Genomic DNA, 23,233 nt, shown 5'->3' on the forward strand with positions numbered 1-23,233 from the left:
GCGGCAAAGTGTTGTTCGATTTGTTGTATTGATTTGTAGCAACAACACTTACATACACATACACATGGACATGAATCTATAATATTTATTTAAATGTGAATGATGTACACTAATGATCATTACAAACATCATTATCTCCTTACGAATTATGGCTAGGCCCAAGAGCTAGCTATTGAGTGAATATCTTTGCAATTGTTAGTGGTAATTTTTTTTGCTTTAATTTAAATAAACATTTTTACCTACTTGATTTGTGTAAAAAGAATTTATCATTTAACACAAATGAAGCTGTACCCAAAAAAAAAAACCTAAAAAAAAAATGTTGTATTTTTTTGGCCTAAAGTCCATAGGAGTAATATTTATGAGTTTTCTTTTTCTCACTATTTTTCCCCCGACTGGTGTAAAGTGTTAAGAAAATATTATTTTCTAGCCTGGCAAACAATCAATGAAGATGGTGATGATTTCTCAAAATGAATTTCAAAATAATCAATTTTATTGGATTTTACAGCCAGCTAGAAACAAAAACAAAAACCAAAAAACAACCAACAATTTTGCATAACACTTGAAAAATCAGTGAGGCATATAAAGATTTTGGCCCTAGACTTATTTATCTTCAATGGGGAAAAAGTCCAGTAAGGGGGGTTTGGGTAAAAAAAAAAACTCCTTTAACCTTAGTCTCTGTGAGCTGGTGTTTGTTTTAAATCTCTTTTGTTGTCCGTCCTTCCCTTGGAAGTGTGTATGGGTGCTAAAGCTAGTTATTTCAAGTGTTTACAGACGACACGTACAACACGCTTAAATGACAATAAAAACAATGACTTTTTAAATACATGACTTTCAGGCCATCCGCCGCCACACAAGCCTCCTTTTTGGTTGCAGCTATAGAACTGAATATCCAACTAGCCAAGCAGCCAGCCAAATTGCCATCAGTTGTTAGCCTGCTTGGCTTGTTTTAGCACGAGCATTGTATGAATCTCCAACTCCCTATAGCCGTGTGGCCATCATGCAGCACTTTGCCACGACCACACCGAGTTTAAAATATTATTTATATTTCCATGGTGTTGTTTTACCAACTCCAAAGTCTTGTCTTGGAGTTTATTATTTTTTTTTCTCGATTTTTCGTAGCCACTTAAGTGGGTGGGTGTTCATCGTTTGTCATCTGCATGGTTGGCTGGCTGGCTGGCTGGCAGGCTGGCTGCTTTTTGGCCAACGGACAGACAAACTGTTTAATGAGAGGTTTATTAATTTCCACAAAAATAATAATCATTTTTGCTGTTGTCAACCTCGCAATGACCTTTTATTGATTTATCAGTTTTAAGCCATAAGCGAAATATTCAGGAGCCAAAAAAGGAGGACAGCTGTAGATTATTAGTTGCCTAACTAAGGTAATATAAAAACCTTTTTTTTCGGTTGGATGTTCCGCCTGGCTCTTTTGCATAAGAGTTGCAGTTTTATTTTTGCTATGTGAATTTTATTAAGATGGGGTTTTATTGATTCTTTTGGTGAGGCCACGAGTCGAAGTGCCATTTGGCAGCACGAAAAATTTGAAATAATTTAATAATTTATTAAAGTGAAAGAAGATGACAAAGGAGTTTTTTATAGCCAGTAAGGAAAGGCAAAAGTCGGATGGTGCCGACTTTATAACACCCTACACTTACTATTTCTACGAAATTCATCAGTAATATCGAGAGTCATAAGAAATTTCTTCCTGCCAAATTTCGGGAGAATTGGTTAACAAATGACCATTTTATTGCATTTTTACTGCAAATCGGACTAACATATATATGGGAGCTATACCTAAAACTGAACGGATTTCTATGAGATTCACCAGTATTATTTATAGTCATAAGAAAATCGTTCCTACTAAACTTCAAGAGAATCGGTCAACAAATGAACATTTTATTGCTTTATTACTCCAAATCGGACAAACATATATATGGGAGCTACAACCAAATCTGAACCGATTTCTATGAAATTCACCAGTAATATCGAGAGTCATAAGAAAATCCTTCTTACAAAATTTCATGAGAATCGGTCAACAAATGACCATTTTATTCCTGTATTACTGCAAATCGGACGAACAATATTATTGAGAGTCATAAGAAAATCTTGCGTGTCGAATTTTGAGAGAATTGGTAAACAAATGGTCATTTTATTGCATTATTACTGCAAATCGGACGAACATATATATGGGAGCTATATCGAAATCTGAACCGATTTCTAAAATATTCACTGTTAATATCGAGAGTCATAAGAAAATACTTCCTACAAAATTTCAAGAGAATCGGTCAACAAAAGACCATTTTATTGCATTATTACTGCAAATCGGACGAACATATATATGGGAGCTATATCCAAATCTGAACCGATTTCTATGAGATTCACCAGTAATATTGAGAGTCATAAGAAAATCCCTCCTGCCAATTTTCGAGAGTATCGGTTAACAAATGGCCATTTTATTGCATTATTACTGCAAATCGGACGAACACATATATGGGAGCTATATCCAAATCTGAACCGATTTCTTTGAAATTCACCACTAATATCGACAGTCATAAGAAAATCCTTCCTACCGAATTTCGAGAGAATCGGTAAACAAATGACCATTTTATTTCCGTATTACTCCAAATCGGACGAACATATATGTGGGAGCTATATCCAAATCTGAACCGATTTCTATGAAATTTGTCGGTAATATCGAGAGTCATAAGAAAATCCTTCTTACAAAATTTTATGAGAATCGGTCAACAAATGGTCATTTTACTGCATTATTACTGTAAATCGGACTAACATATATGTGGAAGCTATATCGAAATCTGAACCGATTTCTATAATATTCACTGTTAATATCGAGAGTCATAAGAAAATACTTCCTACAAAATTTCGAGAGAATCGGTCAACAAATGACCATTTTATTGCATTATTACTGCAAATCGGACGAACATATATATGGGAGCTATATCCAAATCTGAACCGATTTCTATGAGATTCACCACTAATATCGACAGTCATAAGAAAATCCTTCCTACCGAATTTCGAGAGAATCGGTTAACAAATGACCACTTTATGGCATTATAACTGCAAATCGGACGAACATATATGTGGCAGCTATATCCAAATCTGAACCGATTTTTTCCAAAATCAATAGGCTTTGTCTCTAGGCCGAAAAACATGTCCATACCAAATTTGAGGACGATCGGACGAAAATTGCGACCTGTAGTTTGTCTTCAAATTAACAAGGACAGACAGACGGAAGGACAGACAAACGGACAGACGGACAGACAGACAGACATAGCTAAATCGAATCAGAAAGTGATTCTGAGTCGATCGGTATACTTATTAATGGGTCTTTCTCTCTTCCTTTTGGGTGTTACAAACAAATGCACTAAGTTATGATCCCCTGTACCACAGTAGTGGTGTACGAGAAGTGTGGGAATTTGTAAAACCCAAAAAAATTCAAAAATAATTGAAACGTGTATGAGAATAGTTATTATCTTTATTTCGCTTTTCTATGTGAAATTTTGAGAAAAGAGGCTTCTTTTTTATAAAAATGGATTTTTGAATTCCAGGTGCAGATGACCAATTTCTTTATACTTTTTTTAATTTCTTTTCTATAAGTTTTTCTCACTATTGTATATACCCTATTTAATACAATGAAGATTAATTTTTGTCTATGGTATAAAATCCAAAATTTATTTCCCATACCGCATTATTCTTTTTTAAGGCAAATGTTGAAAATTTATCACTCAATTATATATATGGGTTTTTTCTCGTTATTTAATGTGGTTTTTATAGTTAACGCCAAGTAGTGAAACAAAATCGTAAATCGTAAAATAGCTTAAAAACAGGGACGGAGGGGGAAAACACGAGATATATAGAGAAGCAAAAGTAAACAAGTAAAAGCGTGCTTAGTTCGGCAGGGCCGAATCTTGGGAACCCACGACCATGGATTCTGCTAAAATATGGGAGCTATATCCGTCTGTCTGTCGAAAACACGCTCAATTTCGAAGGAGTAAGGCTAGCCGCTTGAGATTTTGCATAAATACTTCTTATCAGTGTGGGTCGGTTGCGATTGTAAATGGGCCATTACGGTCTATGTTTTGATATAGCTGCCATTTAAACCGATCTGGGGTCATGACTTCTTGAGCCTCTAGAGGGCTCAATTCTTATCCGATTTGGCTGAAATTTGACATGACATGTTTCGTTATGACTTCCAAAATCTGTACTGAGTATGGTGGAAATCGGTCCATAACCTGATATAGCTGTCATATAAACCGATCTAGGGTCTTGACTTCTTGAGCCGCTAGAGGGCGTATTTATTATCCAATTTAGCCGAAATTTGACATGACGTGTTTTGTTATGACTTTCAACATCTGAGCTAAGTATGGTGGAAATCGGTTCATTACCTGATATACCTGTCACATAAACCGATCTGGGATCTTGACTTCTTGAGCCTCTAGAGGGCGTAATTTTTATGGAATTTGACTGAAATATTAAACAATGGCTTCTCCCTTAACCTTCAACATATTTGTTAAATATGGTCCGAATCGGTCTATAGCATGATACAGCTCCCCTATAAACCGATCACCACAATTTGCTTCTTAAGCCTCTAGAGGGCGCCATTCCTATCCGATCAGGCTGAGATTTGTCATGACGTGTTTCGTTATGACTTCCAACAACTGTATTGAGTATTGTTCAAATCGGTCAATAACTTGATATAGCTGTCATATAAACCGATCTGGCATCTTGACTTCTTCAGCCTCTAGAGGGCGCAATTATTATAGGATTTGGCTCAAATTTTGTACAATAGTTTCTCCCATGACGTTTCAAATATAGTTTGAATCGGTCTATAGCCTGATACAGCTTACATATATACCCATCTCCACAATTTACTTTTTGAGCCTCTAGAGGGCGCTATTCCTATCCAATTTGGCTGAAATTTGGCATGACGTGTTTCGTTATGACTTCCAATAACTGTATTGAGTATGATTCAAATCGGTCAATAACTTGATATAGCTGTCATATAAACCGATCTGGGATCTTAACTTCTTTAGCCTCTAGAGGGCGCAATTATTAACGAATTTGACTGAAATTTGGAACAACGGTTTCTCCCATGACCTTCAACATATCTGTTAAATATGGTTCGAATCGGTCTATAGCTTGATACAGCTCCCATATAAACCGATCTCCACAATTTACTTCTTGAGCCTCTAGAGGGCGCAATTTCTATCCAATTTGGCTGAAATTTGGCATAACGTATTTCGTTATGACTTCCAACAACTGTATTGAGTATGATTCAAATCGGTCCATAACTTGATATAGCTGTCATATAAAGCGATCTGGGGTCTTGACTTCATGAGTCTCTAGAGGGCGCTGTTATTATTCGATTTGGCTCAAATGTAACACAATGACTTCTACTGTGTTTTCCAGCATAGCAATTCTTATTTTTTATCCTTTGTTTGCGTGAAAAGGGATACCGAAATAAGAACTCAACAAATGCGGTCCTTGGAGGAGGATATTCGGCCCGCCCGATCTTAGCACGCTTTTATTAGTTTATTTTTGTTTTAATTGTTAAAGAAAATATTTTTTTTTAATTTTTTTTTAATTTTGTTTTCTCTTCAAAAATCCCTAATTTCCTTGTTCCCCTTAAAAAATTCCCGCTCCTGCCATTTCAAATAAATTCTTACCACAAAGAAATTTTTTTCTCTCCACAATATTGTTTAATCAAAAATTCCTACCTACCCCAAAAGCTGAATAGGGGGTGAGAAGGGCTGAATTTTTTCCTATGAAAAAAATAAATAAAAATATATAAAATGTCGCAGCCGCAATGTAATGCAATGTAAAGCTCTCACAGGCAACAAACAACAAAAAACACCATACACAACAAATTATGTGGCTTGAATTAAAAGTGCGACATTTTATATTTTTCGCGTATGTTTTTTTTTTTTTTTGCGGCACCTCAACTGTTGTTTTCATTTTACGGCTGCATTTGTGGTAACCACAATGAATTAAATTGGGTTTTTCGCAGTAATGATGAGCGAATATTGTACAAGCGTAGATATACTTTTTTTACATAAGGGTAATTTAGCTTTAACCATATATGGGGGTAGGCAAATTGCAAAAAAAAACGAAAAACTACAAAAAACACTATAAACTTGTGTAGAACCCCCCTTGCATCTACAAAAATGACATTTTATATATGTATATATGCATGCTGTGTATGTGTGTGTGATATTAAAATATCATATATAACCATAAATTAATCAAGAAAAAGAGTTGACGTTGAAGAAAGCGAAAAAAATAACACACAGTCGCTGCTGCTGTTAAAGTTTTTTTTTGCATTTTTAATTACAAAAATTTCATTATGTCGTTAGTTTTCCTGTTGTATAAAACCACAAAAAAAGAACAAAAAAAAAAGTTAATAAACTCGGGAAAAGGAAAAAAAGAAAAATGCCACTAAAGATGGTGGGAGAAAAAAGAAAGTACACTATGCCTTGGTTCTTAAAAATATGTTCTCTTTTTGTTACATGAAGGGGAGGGAGTTTCGAGGGGGAAATCTAATATTTTTCTTTGGTGGAAGTACGAGTACATAAATGGACTTCATCCTTGCATCTTCTGAGTATTGCGAGGAAAAAAGGGAATTTCTTAAAATTTACTGCAAATTGGATTTTTTCCTAAGATTCTGCTAGTCAACATGTCAGCAAGGGTTGGCCATGAATGCAGCCGACCAACCAACCATTCAGCAGTTGGGGTTGAATGCATTTTCTTGGGGTTTCTTGCAAGGCGAATTTTTTTCTTCTTTTGGTTAGGAAGTATAGAATCATATATATTTTTTATACCCTCCACCATAAGATGGGGGGTATACTAATTTCGTCATTCTGATTGTAACTACTCGAAATATTCGTCTGAGACCCCATAAAGTATATATATTCTTGATCGTCGTGAAATTTTATGTCGATCTAGCCATGTCCGTCCGTCTGTCCGTCCGTCCGTCCGTCCGTCCGTCCGTCCGTCCGTCCGTCCGTCCGTCCGTCCGTCCGTCCGTCCGTCCGTCCGTCTGTCTGTCGAAAGCACGCTAACTTCCGAAGGAGTAAAGCTAGCCGCTTGAAATTTTGCACAAATACTTCTTATTAGTGTAGGTCGGTTGGTATTGTAAATGGGCCATATCGGTCCATGTTTTGATATAGCTGCCATATAAACCGATCATGGGTCTTGACTTCTTGAACCTCTAGAGTGCGCAATTCTTATCCGATTGGGATGAAATTTTGCACGACGTGTTTTGTTATGACATCCAACAACTGTGATAAGTATGGTTCAAATCGGTCCATAACCTGATATAGCTGCCATATAAACCGATCTGGGGTCTTGACTTCTTGAGCCTCTAGAGTGCGCAATTCTTATCCGATTGAAATGAAATTTTGCACGACGTGTTTTGTTATGATATCCAACAACTGTGCCGAGTATGGTTCAAATCGGTCCATAACCTGATATAGCTGCCATATACACCGATCTTGGGTCTTGACTTCTTGAGCCTCTAGAGTGCGCAATTCTTATCCGATTGGAATGAAATTTTGCACGACGTGTTTTGTTATGACATCCAACAACTTTGCCAAGTATGGTTCAAATCGGTCCATAACCTGATATAGCTGCCATATAAACCGATCTTGGGTCTTGACTTCTTGAGACTCTAGAGTGCGCAATTCTTATCCGATTGAAATGGAATTTCGCACGACGTGTTTTGTTACGATATGCAACAACTGTGATAAGTATGGTTCAAATCGGTCCATAACCTGATATAGCTGCCATATAAACCGATCTGGGGTCTTGACTTCTTGAGCCTCTAGAGTGCGCAATTCTCATCCGATCAGAATGAAATTTTGCACGACGTGTTTTGTTATGATATCCAACAACTGTGCCAAGTATGGTTCAAATCGGTCCATAACCTTATATAGCTGTCATATAAACCGATCTTGGGTCTTGACTTCTTGAGCCTCTAGAGGGCGCAATTCTTATCCAATTTGAATGAATTTTGGCACGTAGTATTTTGTTATGATATCCAACAACTGTGCCAAATATGGTTCAAATCGGTTCATAACCTGATATAGCTGCCATATAAACCGATCTGGGATCTTGACTTCTTGAGCCTATAGAGGTCGCAATTATTATCCGATTTGCCTGAAATTTTGTACGACGGATTCTCTCATGACCATTAACATACGTGTTTATTATGGTCTGAATCGGTTCATAGCCAGATATAGCTCCCATATAAATCGATTTCTCTATTTTACTTCTTGAGCCCACAAAGTGCGCAATTCTTATTCGAATTGGCTGACATTTTACACAGGTCTCCAACATATAATTTAATTGTGGTCCAAACCGGACCATATCTTGATATCGCTCTAATAGCAGACCAAATCTTTTCTTATATCCTTTTTTTGCCTAAGAAGAGATGCCGGGAAAAGAACTCGACATATGCGATCCATGGTGGAGGGTATATAAGATTCGGCCCGGCCGAACTTAGCACGCTTTTACTTGTTTCTTTAATAATATTATCAAATGATGGAAATATGTTCATATGGTCTATATAGTTAAGGAAAATGGAGGAAAATTAAAAACTTGTGGGAAACAAAGTAAAAATTTCACATAAATATCCCTTATACAGTGGTAGAGGGAGTCTTTTATCAAAATGTGCTACCCGATCCAAGTTGTAGGCCAATGACAAGGAAAATTCCCTTTATAGCTGGGTAGGAAAGTCTTACTTGGATTTAGGATTCTATTGAGGATAGGAGGGAAACTACTCTCTTCCCTCCCTTGAGGTTCAGTAGGGTTGTAGTTGTAATATGTGATAACACTTCTACGGCACGGGGTATTGTGGCTATGGGCATTGGTTTTCAACTTCAAGAGCTGGAGTAAACCGATTGGTTAAGAATCACCATCACATTTAAAACAAATTATGGAAATGGTTCGAAAAAAGGGTAGAGGGGGGAAATTGCGAAGGGAAAAGTGTTGGAAATAGGTAAAAAATCAAAAAAAAAAGAAAGTAGAAAGAAGAAGGAAGGACAGACGGAAGGATGCTTGGAAAGACGGGCTGACATACGCCCGTCTTTCCGTCTATCTCTCGAACCGATCGGCTAAGAATCACCATCACATTTTAAACAAATTATGGAAATGGTTCGAAAAAAGGGGAGAGGAAGAAAATTGCGAAGGGCAAAGTGTTGAAAATGGGTAAAAAATCAAAAAAAGAAAGAAGATGAAAGAAGGATGGACAGACAGAAGGATGGATGAAAAGACGGGCTGACATACGCCCGTCTTTCCGTCTATCTTTCGAACCGATCGGCTAAGAATCACCATCACATTTTAAACAAATTATGGAAATGGATTGAAAAAACGGGAGAGGAAGAAAATTGCGAAGGACAAAATGTTGAAAATGGTAAAAAAAAATCAAAAAAAAGAAAGAAGATGAAAGAAGGATGGACAGACGGAAGGATGGATGGAAAGACGGGCTGACATACGCTCGTATTTCCGTCTATCTCTCGAACCGATCGGCTAAGAATCGCCGTCACATTTAAAACAAATTATGGAAATTGTTCGAAAAAAGGGGAGAGGGGGAAAATTGCGAAGGGCAAAGTGTTGGAAATGGTAAAAAAAATGAAAAAAATAAAGACGATCGAAGAAGGATGGACAGAGGGAACGATGCTTGGAAAGACGGGCTGATATACGCTCGTATTTCCGTCTATCTCTCGAACCGATCGGCTAAGAATCGCCATCACATTTAAAACAAAAAAGGGGAGAGGAAGAAAATTGCGAAGGGCAAAGTGTTGGAAATGGTAAAAAAAAAAAATCAAAAAAGAAAGAAGAAGGAAGAAGGATGGACAGACGGAAGGATGCTTGGAAAGACGGGCTGATATACGCCCGTCTTTCCGTCTATCTGTCGGTCTGTCCGTGTGTTCATTGGTCTGTCCATCCGACTGTCTGTCCGTTCGTCTATCGGTCCAACCATCAGCCTGTCTGTCCATGTTGTCCGTTTTTCATTTCCATACGTCTTTTTTTTTTTTTTTTTTACCTATTTCCATCACTTTGCCCTTAGCAATTTTTCCCCTCTCCCCCTTGTTTTGAACCATTTCTATAATTTGTTTTAAATTTGTTAACCATAATTGCCAATGCTTATCAATATTTTCCCTATTCAAGCCATTTAAAGTATTAAGCTATTGTTATAGCTCTCTTTACCCTTCCCCTCTCCTGGCCGTGAAGGCTTTTCGTTGAAGATCATCAAAATGGAAATCATTATCTAGGAAAACCCCTTAAGTGAAAAAAACTTGAAAATCACTTGTGATGCCTACAAAAATTCAACTTCATGGTGCAAATGCAGTCTCTCTCCCCCTTATCCTCTTCGATACAAAATCTAATAAATTATGCATATTGCACTTTGCCGCTTATTGCCAAGAATGGATGGATGGAAAGCCCCCTCATAGATGGCTAGATGGATGAGGTTGGTGAGGCTTTGGGTTTTTTTTTACTTTTTGGTTTCAATTTCAAATGATGATACAAGTGGCTTTTGCACATCGTTATTATAACAATAAGCAACACGCCTAAAAGATTATCCAACTTGAGTGGAGGAAGCAATAGCTTGAAAAATTTCTTTCAGCGTTTTTTGTATTTTTTTTTCACAAAACTCACGTCTTTCTTTCCCCATGGAAAAGCCTTGGTTTTTTTTGTAAAGAATGGATATTTTTCTGAATTGCTTATAATCTTTTTGCTGGGGGTTCTTAAGCTCAAGTAGGAGTAGAATTATGTTTGTGGGGTCTTATACAAAGGTTTGTGTGTGTGTGTGTGTGAGAGTTTTATACCAACATTCCTATTAAAGTGTTATTAAAGTGCAGTTTTTCGAGAGTGGCAGAAGAAAATCAACTTCAAGAGCCTTTGGAGTATTATGTAAGGCAACGGAAGATAAAGATTATGTTATGGGAAAATGCCATTAATCATTTGCCATGGGCCAAAGAATATTTAAAATCGAGGAGCATTGTAATGTCAAGTGATTTTGGAAAAGCTTATTTGGTTATGCACTAAGGAAGAATTAAAAAAATTAACCTAAAAAAAAACAAAATAAATTATAAAAAATAAAAAATGAATTAAAATACTCTTAAAAACTAAAAACAATTGAAAATATAATTTCATAACCCACATAAAAAATAAATTTTGCAAAAATATAAAAAATAAATAAAAAATTGATGTAAAAAATAAAAATAAAATAAAAATGAAAATTCAATCAAATTTTCCAAAAGAAATAAAAATAAATATAAGCCATTTTTAAAATTTTCATCAGCCAATATTTTGAAAATAAAAAAAACTAAAAAAAAGAAGTTATAAAAAAAAAATAAAAAAAAATAAAAATTATAAAAAAATAGAAAAAAATATGAAAATAAAAAAATTTATTTTTGAGATTAAAATTAAACAAAAAACAAACATAAAATAAAATAAATAAAATTAAACACGTAAGAGCTTTCTAAGTTCGGCCGGGTCGAACCTTTTATACCCTACACCATGGATAGCATTTATCGAGTTCTTTGTCCGGTATCGCTCTCTTTAGGCAAACAAAGAATAATGAATAAGAACTGTTATGCTATTGGAGCTAAATCAAGCTTTAGTCCGATTCGGACCATACATGAATGCTGAACATTGTATAAGTCATTTTGTTATATTTCCGTCCATTCGGATAAGAATTGCGCCCTGTAGGGGCTCAAGAAGCAATATCGGGAAATCGGTTAATATGGGAGCTGTATCAAGCTATTGGATTACCACTGAAGCGGTCGTGGGTTCGATTCCCGCGAGTAGATTTGATCTGTCTCTACTGTGGTAGCCGAGTTGGTAGCGCGGTAGCCGAGTTGGTAGTGCTGCGGTCGTGGGTTCGATTCCCGCGAGTAGCCTTGATCTGTCGCTACTGTGGCCTCGGTAGCCAAGTTGGTAGCGTGCTGGGATTACCAGTGCAGCGGTCGTGGGTTCGATTCCCGCGAGTAGCCTTGGTTTGTCGCTACTGTGATATCACGATAGACTTAAAATTGTCTAACTGACTCTGTAAAGTACTGCCACTCTTACCTAACCTACCTAGCCTAACTACAACTTTTGCATATAATGTTCAATTATGACTTCAATATTCTAACCAAGTATGCTGTATTTCCCCCACAATATTTCTTCCAAATTTTCTCTTTGATTTGTATCTTAGCTTTTCTTTTCTTCTAGTCTATAAATTTCATATAATCATTGTATTTGTAATACATTTTAAGTTATTTGTTTATTCTCTCCTCTTTCTGTTTTTGGCAGGAAGTTGAATTTTGAAATTTTTGCTGCTGCTTGTGTAGTCTCTGATTAATAAATCTTAAATATATTGTGTAGTTCGGTGAATGTTTGTGTTCGCTTAATGAATTTAAGTATCAAGACCTTGCAAGATTTTCAGTAGCTTAACGCTGTTGAAAAATTTTAGAATTTCACAAAAACCATGCCATTGTTTTGGAAAAATTAAAGCATTGTCTTTATGTATGGCTAAAGTGGGTATTTGAATATGTTTTCCATTTCATTATGGGGAGGGTGAAAATTTAAATATTTACTTAAAAATCTTAACCAAAAACCCATGAAATTTGTTTAAACTTCACAACTGGAAACCTAAATCAACATGGACAAACATAAACACATACATACATGTCTATGTATATGTATGTGTTTAGCTATGTCCATATAGTGGCATTATCATCCAAGCATTTAGCTTAGAGTTTGCCCATAAACTAACCATACATACCATTCAGTCAGAGCCCAGAGATTCACAATTCAGTCTCTTCCTTCTATTGTTTTTTTTTTTTCTAAAATTTTTTTGTTTAGGGTTTGCTGATGAGCTTGGTTATGTTGTTGTTGTTTTTGTTTTCTATTCAGTATCTAAAACCATTATTTCATATTACAATTGTTTGGGTTAGCTAGCTGGCAGTTGGTGTTGTTGTTGGTTTAAAATTAATATTTGTCATTAAAACCAGAAGACTTGGCCACATAGAGCAAACAACCATGTATGCTGCTGCTGCTGTTGCTGCTGCTCCTACACCATTGTTTAACTGCTCCATATGAAAGTAGCAGCATTCATTCAAATGATTGCTGGAGGCAACTCCGTATTGTATGATAAGAGATATGGGAGTTTGCTGGTTATATAGAAGAAAACAAATAATAATCCCTTATACATTAACTCTTTTTTTAATGGTGGAAACAAAGTTTTTAATAAAAAAAAAATTTATCCTTAGCTTGAGTAAAATTGGTACTTAAATTTAGAAAAAAAAATTTGGTTAAATGTGAAAATGAAATAAATGTTAAAAAAAAAAAATATATTTTTACTAGAGTTAATAACTTTTTTTATATTCCAGTATTGTTTTCTTTAATATAAGTTAATTACGTTTAAGAAAACTAAGAACTTAAATATTTTTTTAATTTTTTTTTTTACATTTGGGAACAAAAAAAAATTATAACATTTTTTACGAAAGGAAAAAAATATTTTTTATTATTAACTATTTTTGTTTCTTTAATATGAGTTAATAAATATAAGTTAACTATGTTCTGAAATTCAGAAAACTAAGAATTTAAATATTATTCATATTTTTTACTAGCATTTGGGGACAAAAAAATTTATAAATTTTTTTTTTTTTATGTAAATTTAAATATTTTTAATATTTTTTACTAGCATTTGGGGACAAAAAAAAAATTATAAAAATTTTTTACGAGGGGAAAAAAGTGTTATAATTAATTATTTTTTCTGTTTAATATGAGTTAATTATGTACTTAAATTAAAACAAAAAACTAACTTCAATATTTTTTTTTATTCTGGGACAAACTAAAAAATAAATGCAATTTTTTAAAGGTTTTTTTTTGTGGAATTTTTATTATAAAATTTTTTTTTCTTTAATCTAAGTTAATTTTTTACTAAAATTAAGAAAGCAATATGGTTTAATTTTCTCATCATTTCATGATGTCCTCTGATGAAAATACCCAGATTTGCTTAGTTTTGGTTTTGTTAGCTTATTGGCTATGCTGGATGTTGTAGCGTCTGTGTTCGTATCCTGACACATTTATGAGAAAATGATTCCAATTTGAACTGTTATCTGTTTCTTCTGGCTTGTAATGTACCTCATGATGGCCTCTTATGGAAATACCCATATTTGCTTATGTTTTGGCTTGCTAGCTTATTGGCTATGCTAGTTGTTGAGCCTTGTCTCTTGATGCTGTGTTATTGTATGTCCATGCATAATTTTTTGGTTAATTTAAAATAACCAAATTTAATAATTCTCTTCATTTATTGTTTACTGTTGAGGTTATTATTGCTGGTTATTTATATTTTGTCATTTAATTTGAGGAGATCATTTTAATCGAAAAATAAACACAAAAGGATGTTTTAAAAATTCCGTAAAAATGAGGGTTGGGACATAAAAATCCATAGATAGCATTACCAAGGATGTCAGAGATTTCCCATAATGCCTAATGGATATTTAAAAGTTCATTGTAGGGAATAAGAGGGGGAAAGTGGCCAATTTTTATACCCACCACCGAAGGATGGGGGTATATTCATTTTGTCATTCCGTTTGCAACACATCGAAATATCCATTTCCGACCCTATAAAGTATATATATTCTTGATCAGCGTAAAAATCTAAGACGATCTAGACATGTCCGTCCGTCTGTCTGTTGAAATCACGCTACAGTTTTTAAAAATTGAGATATTGAGCTGAAATTTTGCACAGAGTATTTTTTTGTTCATAAGCAGGTTAAGTTCGAAGATGAGCTATATCGGACTATATCTTGATATAGCCCCCATATAGACCGATCCGCCGATTTAGGGTCTTTGGCCCATAAAAGCCACATTTATTATCCGATTTTGCTGAAATTTGGGACAGTGACTTGTGTTATACCCTTCGACACCCTTTGTCAATTTGGTCCAGATCGGTCCAGATTCGGATATAGCTGCCATATAGACCGATCCTCAGATTTAGTATCTTAGGCCCATAAAAGCCACATTTATTATCCGATTTTGCAGATATTTGGGACAGTAAGTTGTGTTACTGTATAGCTGCCATATAGACCGATCTCTCGATTTAAAGGTATTTTCCCATAAAAGGCGCATTTATTATCCGATGTCGACGAAATTTGGGACAGTGAGTTATATTTGGACCTTCGACATCCTTCGTCAATTTGGCTCAGATCGGTCCAGCTTTGGATATAGCTGTCATATAGACCGATCCTCCGATTGAGGGTCTTAGGCCCATAGAAGGCGCATTTATTGTCCGATGTCGCCGAAATTTTGTACATTGAGTTAGGTTAAATCAATTGACATAGTTTTACATTATGGCACAGATCGGTCAAGATTTAGATATAGCTGCCATATAGACCGATCTCTCGGTTTAAGGTTTTGGGGCCAGAAAAAGCGCATTTATTGTCCGATTTCGCCGCAATTTGGGACAGTGATTTGTGTTGGGCCCTTCGACATCCTTTTTCAATTTCACTCAGATCGATCAAGATTTGGATATAGCTGCCATGTTGTATATGGTTCAGATCGGTTTATTTTTAGATATAGCTACTAAAAAGACCAATATTTTGTTATACATAATTGAACATTGACTTGTACTTATTAGTATTTGGTCCAAATCGGATCATATTTCGATATAACTGCTGTTGGACAAAAGGTATGCAAATTTCACTGGATTTTGATTAAAAGTGATTTACATATATACCCGAGGTGGTGGGTATCCAAAGTTCGGCCCGGCCGAACTTAACGCCTTTTTACTTTTTTTTTTATTTATTTTTTTTTTTTTTGAAAATTTTACTTTTGCTTTAAAATACCAGCATATAAGTTTTCTCATACGTTTTTAAGCCTTGCGTTAAAGGATGGATTTTTTTGTCTTTCCGTTTCTAACGCTTTGAATTTTAGGCCTTAAGTCCCATAATGTATATGCATTCTTGTTCGCCAGGGAATTGTAGGCCGAAGTTTCGCAGTTCTTCCGTCCTTCCTTCCCTCCATTCTTCAGCGCGTCTTATGTGTTTTTTTCCTTCGCTTGTCCTATCTTCGTCCGTCCGTCCTACCTTCGACCGTCCGTTCCACCTTCATCCGTCCGTCCTACCTTCGTCCGTCCGTTCTACCTTCGTCCGTCCGTCCTACCTTCATCCGTCCGTTCTATCTTCGTCTGTCCGTCCTACCTTCATCCGTTTGTTCCTCGTCCGTCCATCCATCCAGAAAATTGTGTTTCTATGTTTCGCAGTTCTTCCGTCCTTCCTTTCTTCCGTCCATTCTTCAGCGCGTCTTATGTGTTTCATTCCTTCGTCCGTCCTATCTTGGTCTGTCCGTCCCACCTTCGTCCGTCCGTTTCACCTTCGTCCGTCCGTCCTACCTTTGTCCGTCCGTCCTACCTTCATCCGTCTGTTCTATCTTCGTCCGACCGTTCTATCTTCGTCCGTTTATCCATCCCGAAAATTGTAGGTCGATGTTTCGCAGTTCTTCCGTCCTTCCTTTCTTCCGTCCATTCTTCAGCGCATCTTATGTGTTTCTTTCCTTCGTCCGTCCTATCTTGGTCTGTCCGTCCTACCTTCGTCTATCCGTTTTACCTTCGTCCGTCCGTCCGTCCATCCAAAAAATTGTATGTTTATGTTTCGCAGTTCTTCCGTCCTTCCTTCTTTCCGTCCATTCTTCAGCGCGCCTTATGTGTTTCTTTCCTTCGTCCGTCCGTTCTACCTTCGTCCGTCCGTCCTACCTTCAGCCGTCTGTTCTATCTTCATCCGTCCATCCATCCAGAAAATTGTATGTCTATGTTTCGCAGTTCTTCCGTCCTTCCTTCCTTCCGTCCATTCTCAGGCCGTCTTATGTGTTTCTTTCCTTCGTCCGTCCTATCGTCGTCCGTCCGTCCGTTCCACCTTCGCCCGTCCGTTCCACCTTCGCCCGTCCGTCCTACCTTCATGCGTCTGTTCTATCTTCGTCCGACCGTTCTATCTTCGCCCGTCCATCCATCCCAAAAATTGTAGGTCGATGTTTCGCAGTTCTTCCGTCCCTCCGTCCATTCTTCAGCACGTCTTATGTGTTTCTTTCCGTCCGTCCTTCTTTCGTCCGTCCTTCCTTCGTCCGTCCTTCTTTCGCCCGTCCTTCCTTCGTCCGTCCTTTCTTCGTCCGTCCTTCGTCTGTTTTTCCTTCCTTCCTTCGTCCGTCTTCCTTCGTCCGTTTTCCTACGTCCGCCTTTCCTTCGTCCGTCCTTCATTCGTCTGTCCTTTCTTCATCTGTCTTTCCTTCGTCCATCCTTTCTTCGCGCGCCCTCCCTTCGTCTGTCCTTCTTTCGTCCGTTCTTTCTTCGTCCGTCCTTCCTTTGTCCGTCCTTTCTTTGTCCGTCCTTTCTTTGTCCGTCCTTCCTTCGTCCGTCCTTCCTTCGTCCGTCCTTCCTTCGTCCGTCCTTCCTTCGTCCGTCCTTCCTTCGTCCGTCCTTCCTTCGTCCGTCCGTCCTTCGTCCGTCCTTCCTTCGTCCGTCCTTCCTTCGTCCGTCCTTCCTTCGTCCGTCCTTCCTTTGTCCGTCCTTCCTTCGTCCGTCCTTCCTTCGTCCGTCCTTCCTTCGTCCGTCCTTCCTTCGTCCGTCCTTCCTTCGTCCGTCCTTCCTTCGTCCGTCCTTCGTCCGTCCGTCCTTCCTTCGTCCGTCCTTCCTTCGTCCGTCCTTCCTTTGTCCGTCCTTCCTTCGTCCGTCCGTCCTTCCTTCGTCCGTCCTTCCTTCGTCCGTCCTTCCTTTGTCCGTCCTTCCTTCGTCCGTCCTTCCTTCGTCCGTCCTTCCTTCGTCCGTCCTTCCTTCGTCCGTCCTTCCTTCGTCCGTCCTTCCTTCGTCCGTCCTTCCTTCGTCCGTCCTTCCTTCGTCCGTCCTTCCTTCGTCCGTCCTTCCTTCGTCCGTCCTTCCTTCGTCCGTCCTTCCTTCGTCCGTCCTTCCTTCGTCCGTCCTTCCTTCGTCCGTCCTTCCTTCGTCCGTCCTTCCTTCGTCCGTCCTTCCTTCGTCCGTCCTTCCTTCGTCCGTCCTTCCTTCGTCCGTCCTTCCTTCGTCCGTCCTTCCTTCGTCCGTCCTTCCTTCGTCCGTCCTTCCTTCGTCCGTCCTTCCTTCGTCCGTCCTTCCTTCGTCCGTCCTTCCTTCGTCCGTCCTTCCTTCGTCCGTCCTTCCTTCGTCCGTCCTTCCTTCGTCCGTCCTTCCTTCGTCCGTCCTTCCTTCGTCCGTCCTTCCTTCGTCCGTCCTTCCTTCGTCCGTCCTTCCTTCGTCCGTCCTTCCTTCGTCCGTCCTTCCTTCGTCCGTCCTTCCTTCGTCCGTCCTTCCTTCGTCCGTCCTTCCTTCGTCCGTCCTTCCTTCGTCCGTCCTTCCTTCGTCCGTCCTTCCTTCGTCCGTCCTTCCTTCGTCCTCCATTAGTTGTGTTTTTTGCACTCAAATATTGTGATTGTCTTACTTGTTTTGCTTTTTCTGTTACATTTCATGGCCAGATTTAGTTAATAATTAGCCATGGTCATTATGAAGTCATAATTTTTTTTAATATTTATATTTTTATTTATATTCATAAAAAGTTGTTATGATTTTATTCTAAAAACTGGGAACGGAAGTTTAAACCATAAAAAAATAATGAGAGAACAAACAAAACAAAGGGGTATTAAAAACAAAATAGCATGAGTTTCAAATAGCCAAAAATAAAAAAAAACTATATAAAAATTCTATTTAAGCAACCAAATACAAAAATTAAGTCAATTATTAAATACAAAAAAAACATATGTGAGGTATTTTTAACATTTTTGGGGATTTTTTTAAGTTTTTTACGGGATAATTTCATAAAATTTCTACGTACATATCAAAATCGTATTTTTTTCCTTTTACTTATGTTATCCCTCCTTTTTCTCATTTCAGGCGATGCCAGCAATGCCAGTATAGGTAGTGGTGAGGGCACAGGCGAAGAAGACGATGATGCGAATGGCAAAAAGAACCAAAAGAAACGTGGCATTTTCCCAAAAGTAGCAACAAATATCTTAAGAGCGTGGCTGTTCCAACATTTAACGGTAAGTATAGAGTACAGAATTCAAACTCACTATGATTATAAGCCTAGTATGTACCATACTTATTAGCTAAAAATAGTAAAAAAATTGATTTCAAAGCTCTATTTAAAGAAAAATGTCTTCACGCCATTTTGTATAGAAAAAGTGGGGGGAGTTCAATTCCAAGTGTATAGAGGAATAAAATAAATACTTGTATATATTATATGGCACATGTGCGATAAAATGAAACAAAACGGCACAAAAAACGCGAGCGAATAAGAAACCAAGACTTTTAAGTCAAACATGATGCCATGATGACGACCAACCAAACAAAACGACTGCCATATTAAATGTCGATAATTAACCGTTTAGTAGCCTATAATTATCAAAAACAAAGAAAAAAACACAAACAAAATTAAAATGGAAGAAAAACAGCATAACTACAGCTAAAACTGGCTTACAGGCGCGACGCTAAGCTCTGCAGCCACCATAACATAACGAATAAGGCATAATGCAACATACTGGCATAGCATAGGCTGAACACCATAGGCCACAAACGCATTGTGTGTCTGGGCCACTCACTCACTGAGACAGCAAATAAGCCAAACCAAGACGGGGAAAACTTTAAGCCATTCTCTCTTTGCGAAGCAAAGTGGCAATTCCAGCCACACGGCTTCCAATATATGCATGAACGTCCCCCTTTTTGTCAGGCGTCGTCTTAGTCGTCATCATCATCGTCATTCATATGGACATACCTACAACAATTCAGTCAAGTCAGTCAGCCATCAAACAAATACAAAACAGCAGTAATAATGGCAACACATATAACAGCGAAAACTAAAAGTGGATTTGTTGTTGTTGTTGTTTTTTGTTTCGTCTTCTTGTGCGTATTGGTGTTTAAACAAGGCGCAGGCGTAGTCTTCAGAAAACAGAAACCAACAAGAAGACCCTACGTGTTGTTGCAAACAAACAATCTTTTGCTGCACTCAAAAACATTTTGTGTTGGGTTGGCACGACCTACAATTTGATGTTGTTGCTGCAACATAAATGTCGAGACATTGTGCAAATGAAACACTTTGTTAAAAATTACTTTATGCTTAAATGATATGTAGGGATTCGGCCCTAATGCTGAAATGCATATGCCATTATGCCACAACAATTGCCACAATGCCATGTTGATACATATGTGGAACATGTTATCATTATTGGGGTTCAGTTTTTTTTGCATGAAATTATAAAAAAAATGAAGGAGGGTGTAACATTTTTTGCCATGAAATAAGCATGTTACGAATGGTTTTTTTTTTTGGTATGGGATAGTGGAAGTAGCAGTTGTTAGAGTTTTGTTTTTTTTTTACCAAGGTTAAGGTTAAAAGGTTTCAGGTGTATGTTCTTGTTGATGAATTCTAAGGGCCACTTCATTTTCAATTGTTATCAATTAGGCCAATTTATTGCAAATTGTATGAAGTGACATATGACATAAATGGCATGAAATACAGAAAAAAACACATAATTATGTAAAATTGGGTCTTCAGGCAAAAAAGCCATATCGGATTGTCCCATTCCTTTCACAAACTAAGATGAATATATTTTTTGCCATTAACTTAGACATAATACCGAGAAGATTTTAAAAACGTATTGATTTTCAAATTGGTGAAATTAAGTTTTTAAGAAAATTCAGAAATAATACTTTAATAATTTTCCCATTTGAACAAATGAATTGATTCTCTTATGGTTTCCGCAGAAAAAATGTGAATCATGCTTTAGTTTGCCGATGATGAAAACTCCGATAATGTGTGCACAAAATTGGCTTTACATTAGGGTTTTTTCCAAAAAACTATAATGACTGAGTAAATTTATTTATCTGAAAACAATATCTTAATCACGTGTTAAGCATAGTTTTAGTTTGAAATGTATTTTTCTTTTTTTTTAATTATTTCAAGATAATATTTAATTTTTGTCGCATTTATACAAAAGAATTGATTTTGTTATAGCTGTAGCGTAGAATTTGAGGAGCATGCCTAAGCTAGCCTATGGTCAAAACCGCTTTCGTGTGTGCAGCATATAATTACTTTGAGTACTTTACTAAATTGACACAATGATTTTTTTAATGGATTACCTTTTTTTGGTTCTGCAATACATTTTAATTATTGGCTAAATTAATCAAACGAATTGATTTTCTTATAGCTTTAGCGGGAAAGTAGTGAGTCAAGCATTGGCTTGTCAATTATGAAGATCGCATTCATGTGTGCAATATAGTAAGGTTACGTTACGTACTGCACTAATCAAGCGTTGAGCCAAATGAATTGTTTTTGTTATGGCTTCAGCGGGAAAGTAGTGAGTCGAGTACTGGCTTGTCAATTATAAAGATCGCATTCATGTGTGCAACATATAGTATGGTCACGTTACCTATTGCACTAATCAAGCGTTGAGTCAAACGAACTGTTTTACTTATAGGTTCAGCGGGAAAGTAGTGAGTCAAGCAGTGGGGAAAGCGGGAAAGTAGTGAGCCAGGGTAAAAATCCCGTTGAGAACGTTAGAAAAATTTTCAGCCGTGGTTATCCCCTTACTAATGCCAAGTGGTGTCGCTATGCGGCACGCCGTTCGGACTAGGCATAAAAAAGGAGGTCATTGCTATGGTATATGCAAATACTTCAAATATTGTCTTATTCGAACAAACGAATTGAGTTTCATATGACTTCAACAAAAAAATTGTTCATTCTTAATAAGCTCTCCTATGATAAAACCGCACTCATGTGTACAAGATATTCCCACGTCACGTTCTATACTAATCTGGCGTTACGTAATAATTTTTTTTTAAGGTTTGGATGAAAGAGCAAAAAAACGTAAATTGTGTAAAACAGAAGCAATTTGCTCATCAATTTTGTTAAAATGTAGTTTCTTTCTATTTTAATAGATCTGATATAACTTCAAATTATTGACTCATTTATTAAAAGGAATTGATTTTCTTATGGCTTAAGCGGGAAAATAGAGTAACGTGTAATAGCTTGCCAATGGTGATAGTCGCATTCATGTGAGCATCATATAGTGAGGTTACGTTACGTTACGTTATATACTGCACTGATCAATCACTGTGTTCTAAAAAATGTTTTACAAAATAAACAAATGAATTGATTTTCTTATGGCTTTAGCATAAAAATTGTTCATCCTCAATAAGCTCTCTCATGGTTAAACCATATTCCTATATACAACATATTGCTACGTTATGTTCTAACTAATCTGGCTCTGTGTAATGATTTTTTTTTAAGTTTTAATAAGAGAGTAATTAGACGTTAATTGTGTATATTGTAAAGCATTTTGCTCATTTTATAAGCAGCGTCGCTTTTTTCAAAAATGCAGTCTTTTTCACTGGTTTTAAAGGTTCTGAAATAATTCCTAATAAATAATTGGCTCATTTATTAAAACGAATTGATTTTCCTATGGCTTGGGCGGGGAAATAGTGTACCATGCAATAGCTAGCAAATGGTGATGATCGCGTTCATGTGTGCACTATATAGTTAGGTTACGTTACCTTATGTAATGCACTAATTAAACGCAGTGTTCTAAATAATGCTTTACAAAATAAACAAACGAATTGATTTTTGGAAAGCTTTGATGGGAAAGTAGTTGGATGTATCTTATCTTACTTCCGGTACCTAAGACATTCATGTGTGCAATCTATATATACTACAAGTACAAAACACTCAATTTCTATTTCACATTAAATTTTTTTTTTTTTAAATTCCCCTTCATTTTTTTTTCTTTTCCTACATAAGCGACCTTTGTTCCTTTGTCTTGATGACAATTTAAATTTTCTTTGGCTTTTTTTGTAACTTTTTTTTTTTTGGTGCTGCTTTGCCGCTCCACACTTTCTTGCTTTCCCCCTAAAAGTGCTTAATTTAAATTTTCCTCTTTAATGCAAACAATTTGGCGTTTTTCGTTATATTTTCCGTTTTGTTTTATTTTTTTTTGCCTCTTTTGGTATGGTTTTTGTTCGCCTTAGTTATAATATAAACCATAATGGCTGACGCCTTAAAGGCCGCCTATTTTTAAAATAACATGTGCACTCGTTTTCTTTTTGTTGCTGTTGCTGCTGCCCCTGCATTGCATTGCGTTTCGCGTAAGCACCACCACCGTTGCCGCAGCTCTCTGGCCTTTATTGGGCTCGCTATTTAACACCATCAATGCAATTTCT

General features: G+C 36.9%; 1 protein-coding gene across 1 annotated transcript in view; it reads left to right on the forward strand.

Annotated features, from left to right (window-relative positions):
- The window catches only part of LOC106082115 (homeobox protein homothorax), a 359,165-nt gene that overhangs the window by 312,585 nt on the left and 23,347 nt on the right, over window positions 1–23,233 (forward strand). The window contains exon 11 of the mRNA XM_059363270.1: window positions 18,917–19,065. Coding sequence (XP_059219253.1) covers window positions 18,917–19,065 — 149 coding nt within the window. The remainder of the gene's footprint in view (window positions 1–18,916; window positions 19,066–23,233) is intronic.

The sequence above is a fragment of the Stomoxys calcitrans genome, chromosome 2 (assembly GCF_963082655.1).
Source record: "Stomoxys calcitrans chromosome 2, idStoCalc2.1, whole genome shotgun sequence".
NCBI classification, from domain to species: Eukaryota; Metazoa; Arthropoda; class Insecta; order Diptera; family Muscidae; genus Stomoxys; species Stomoxys calcitrans.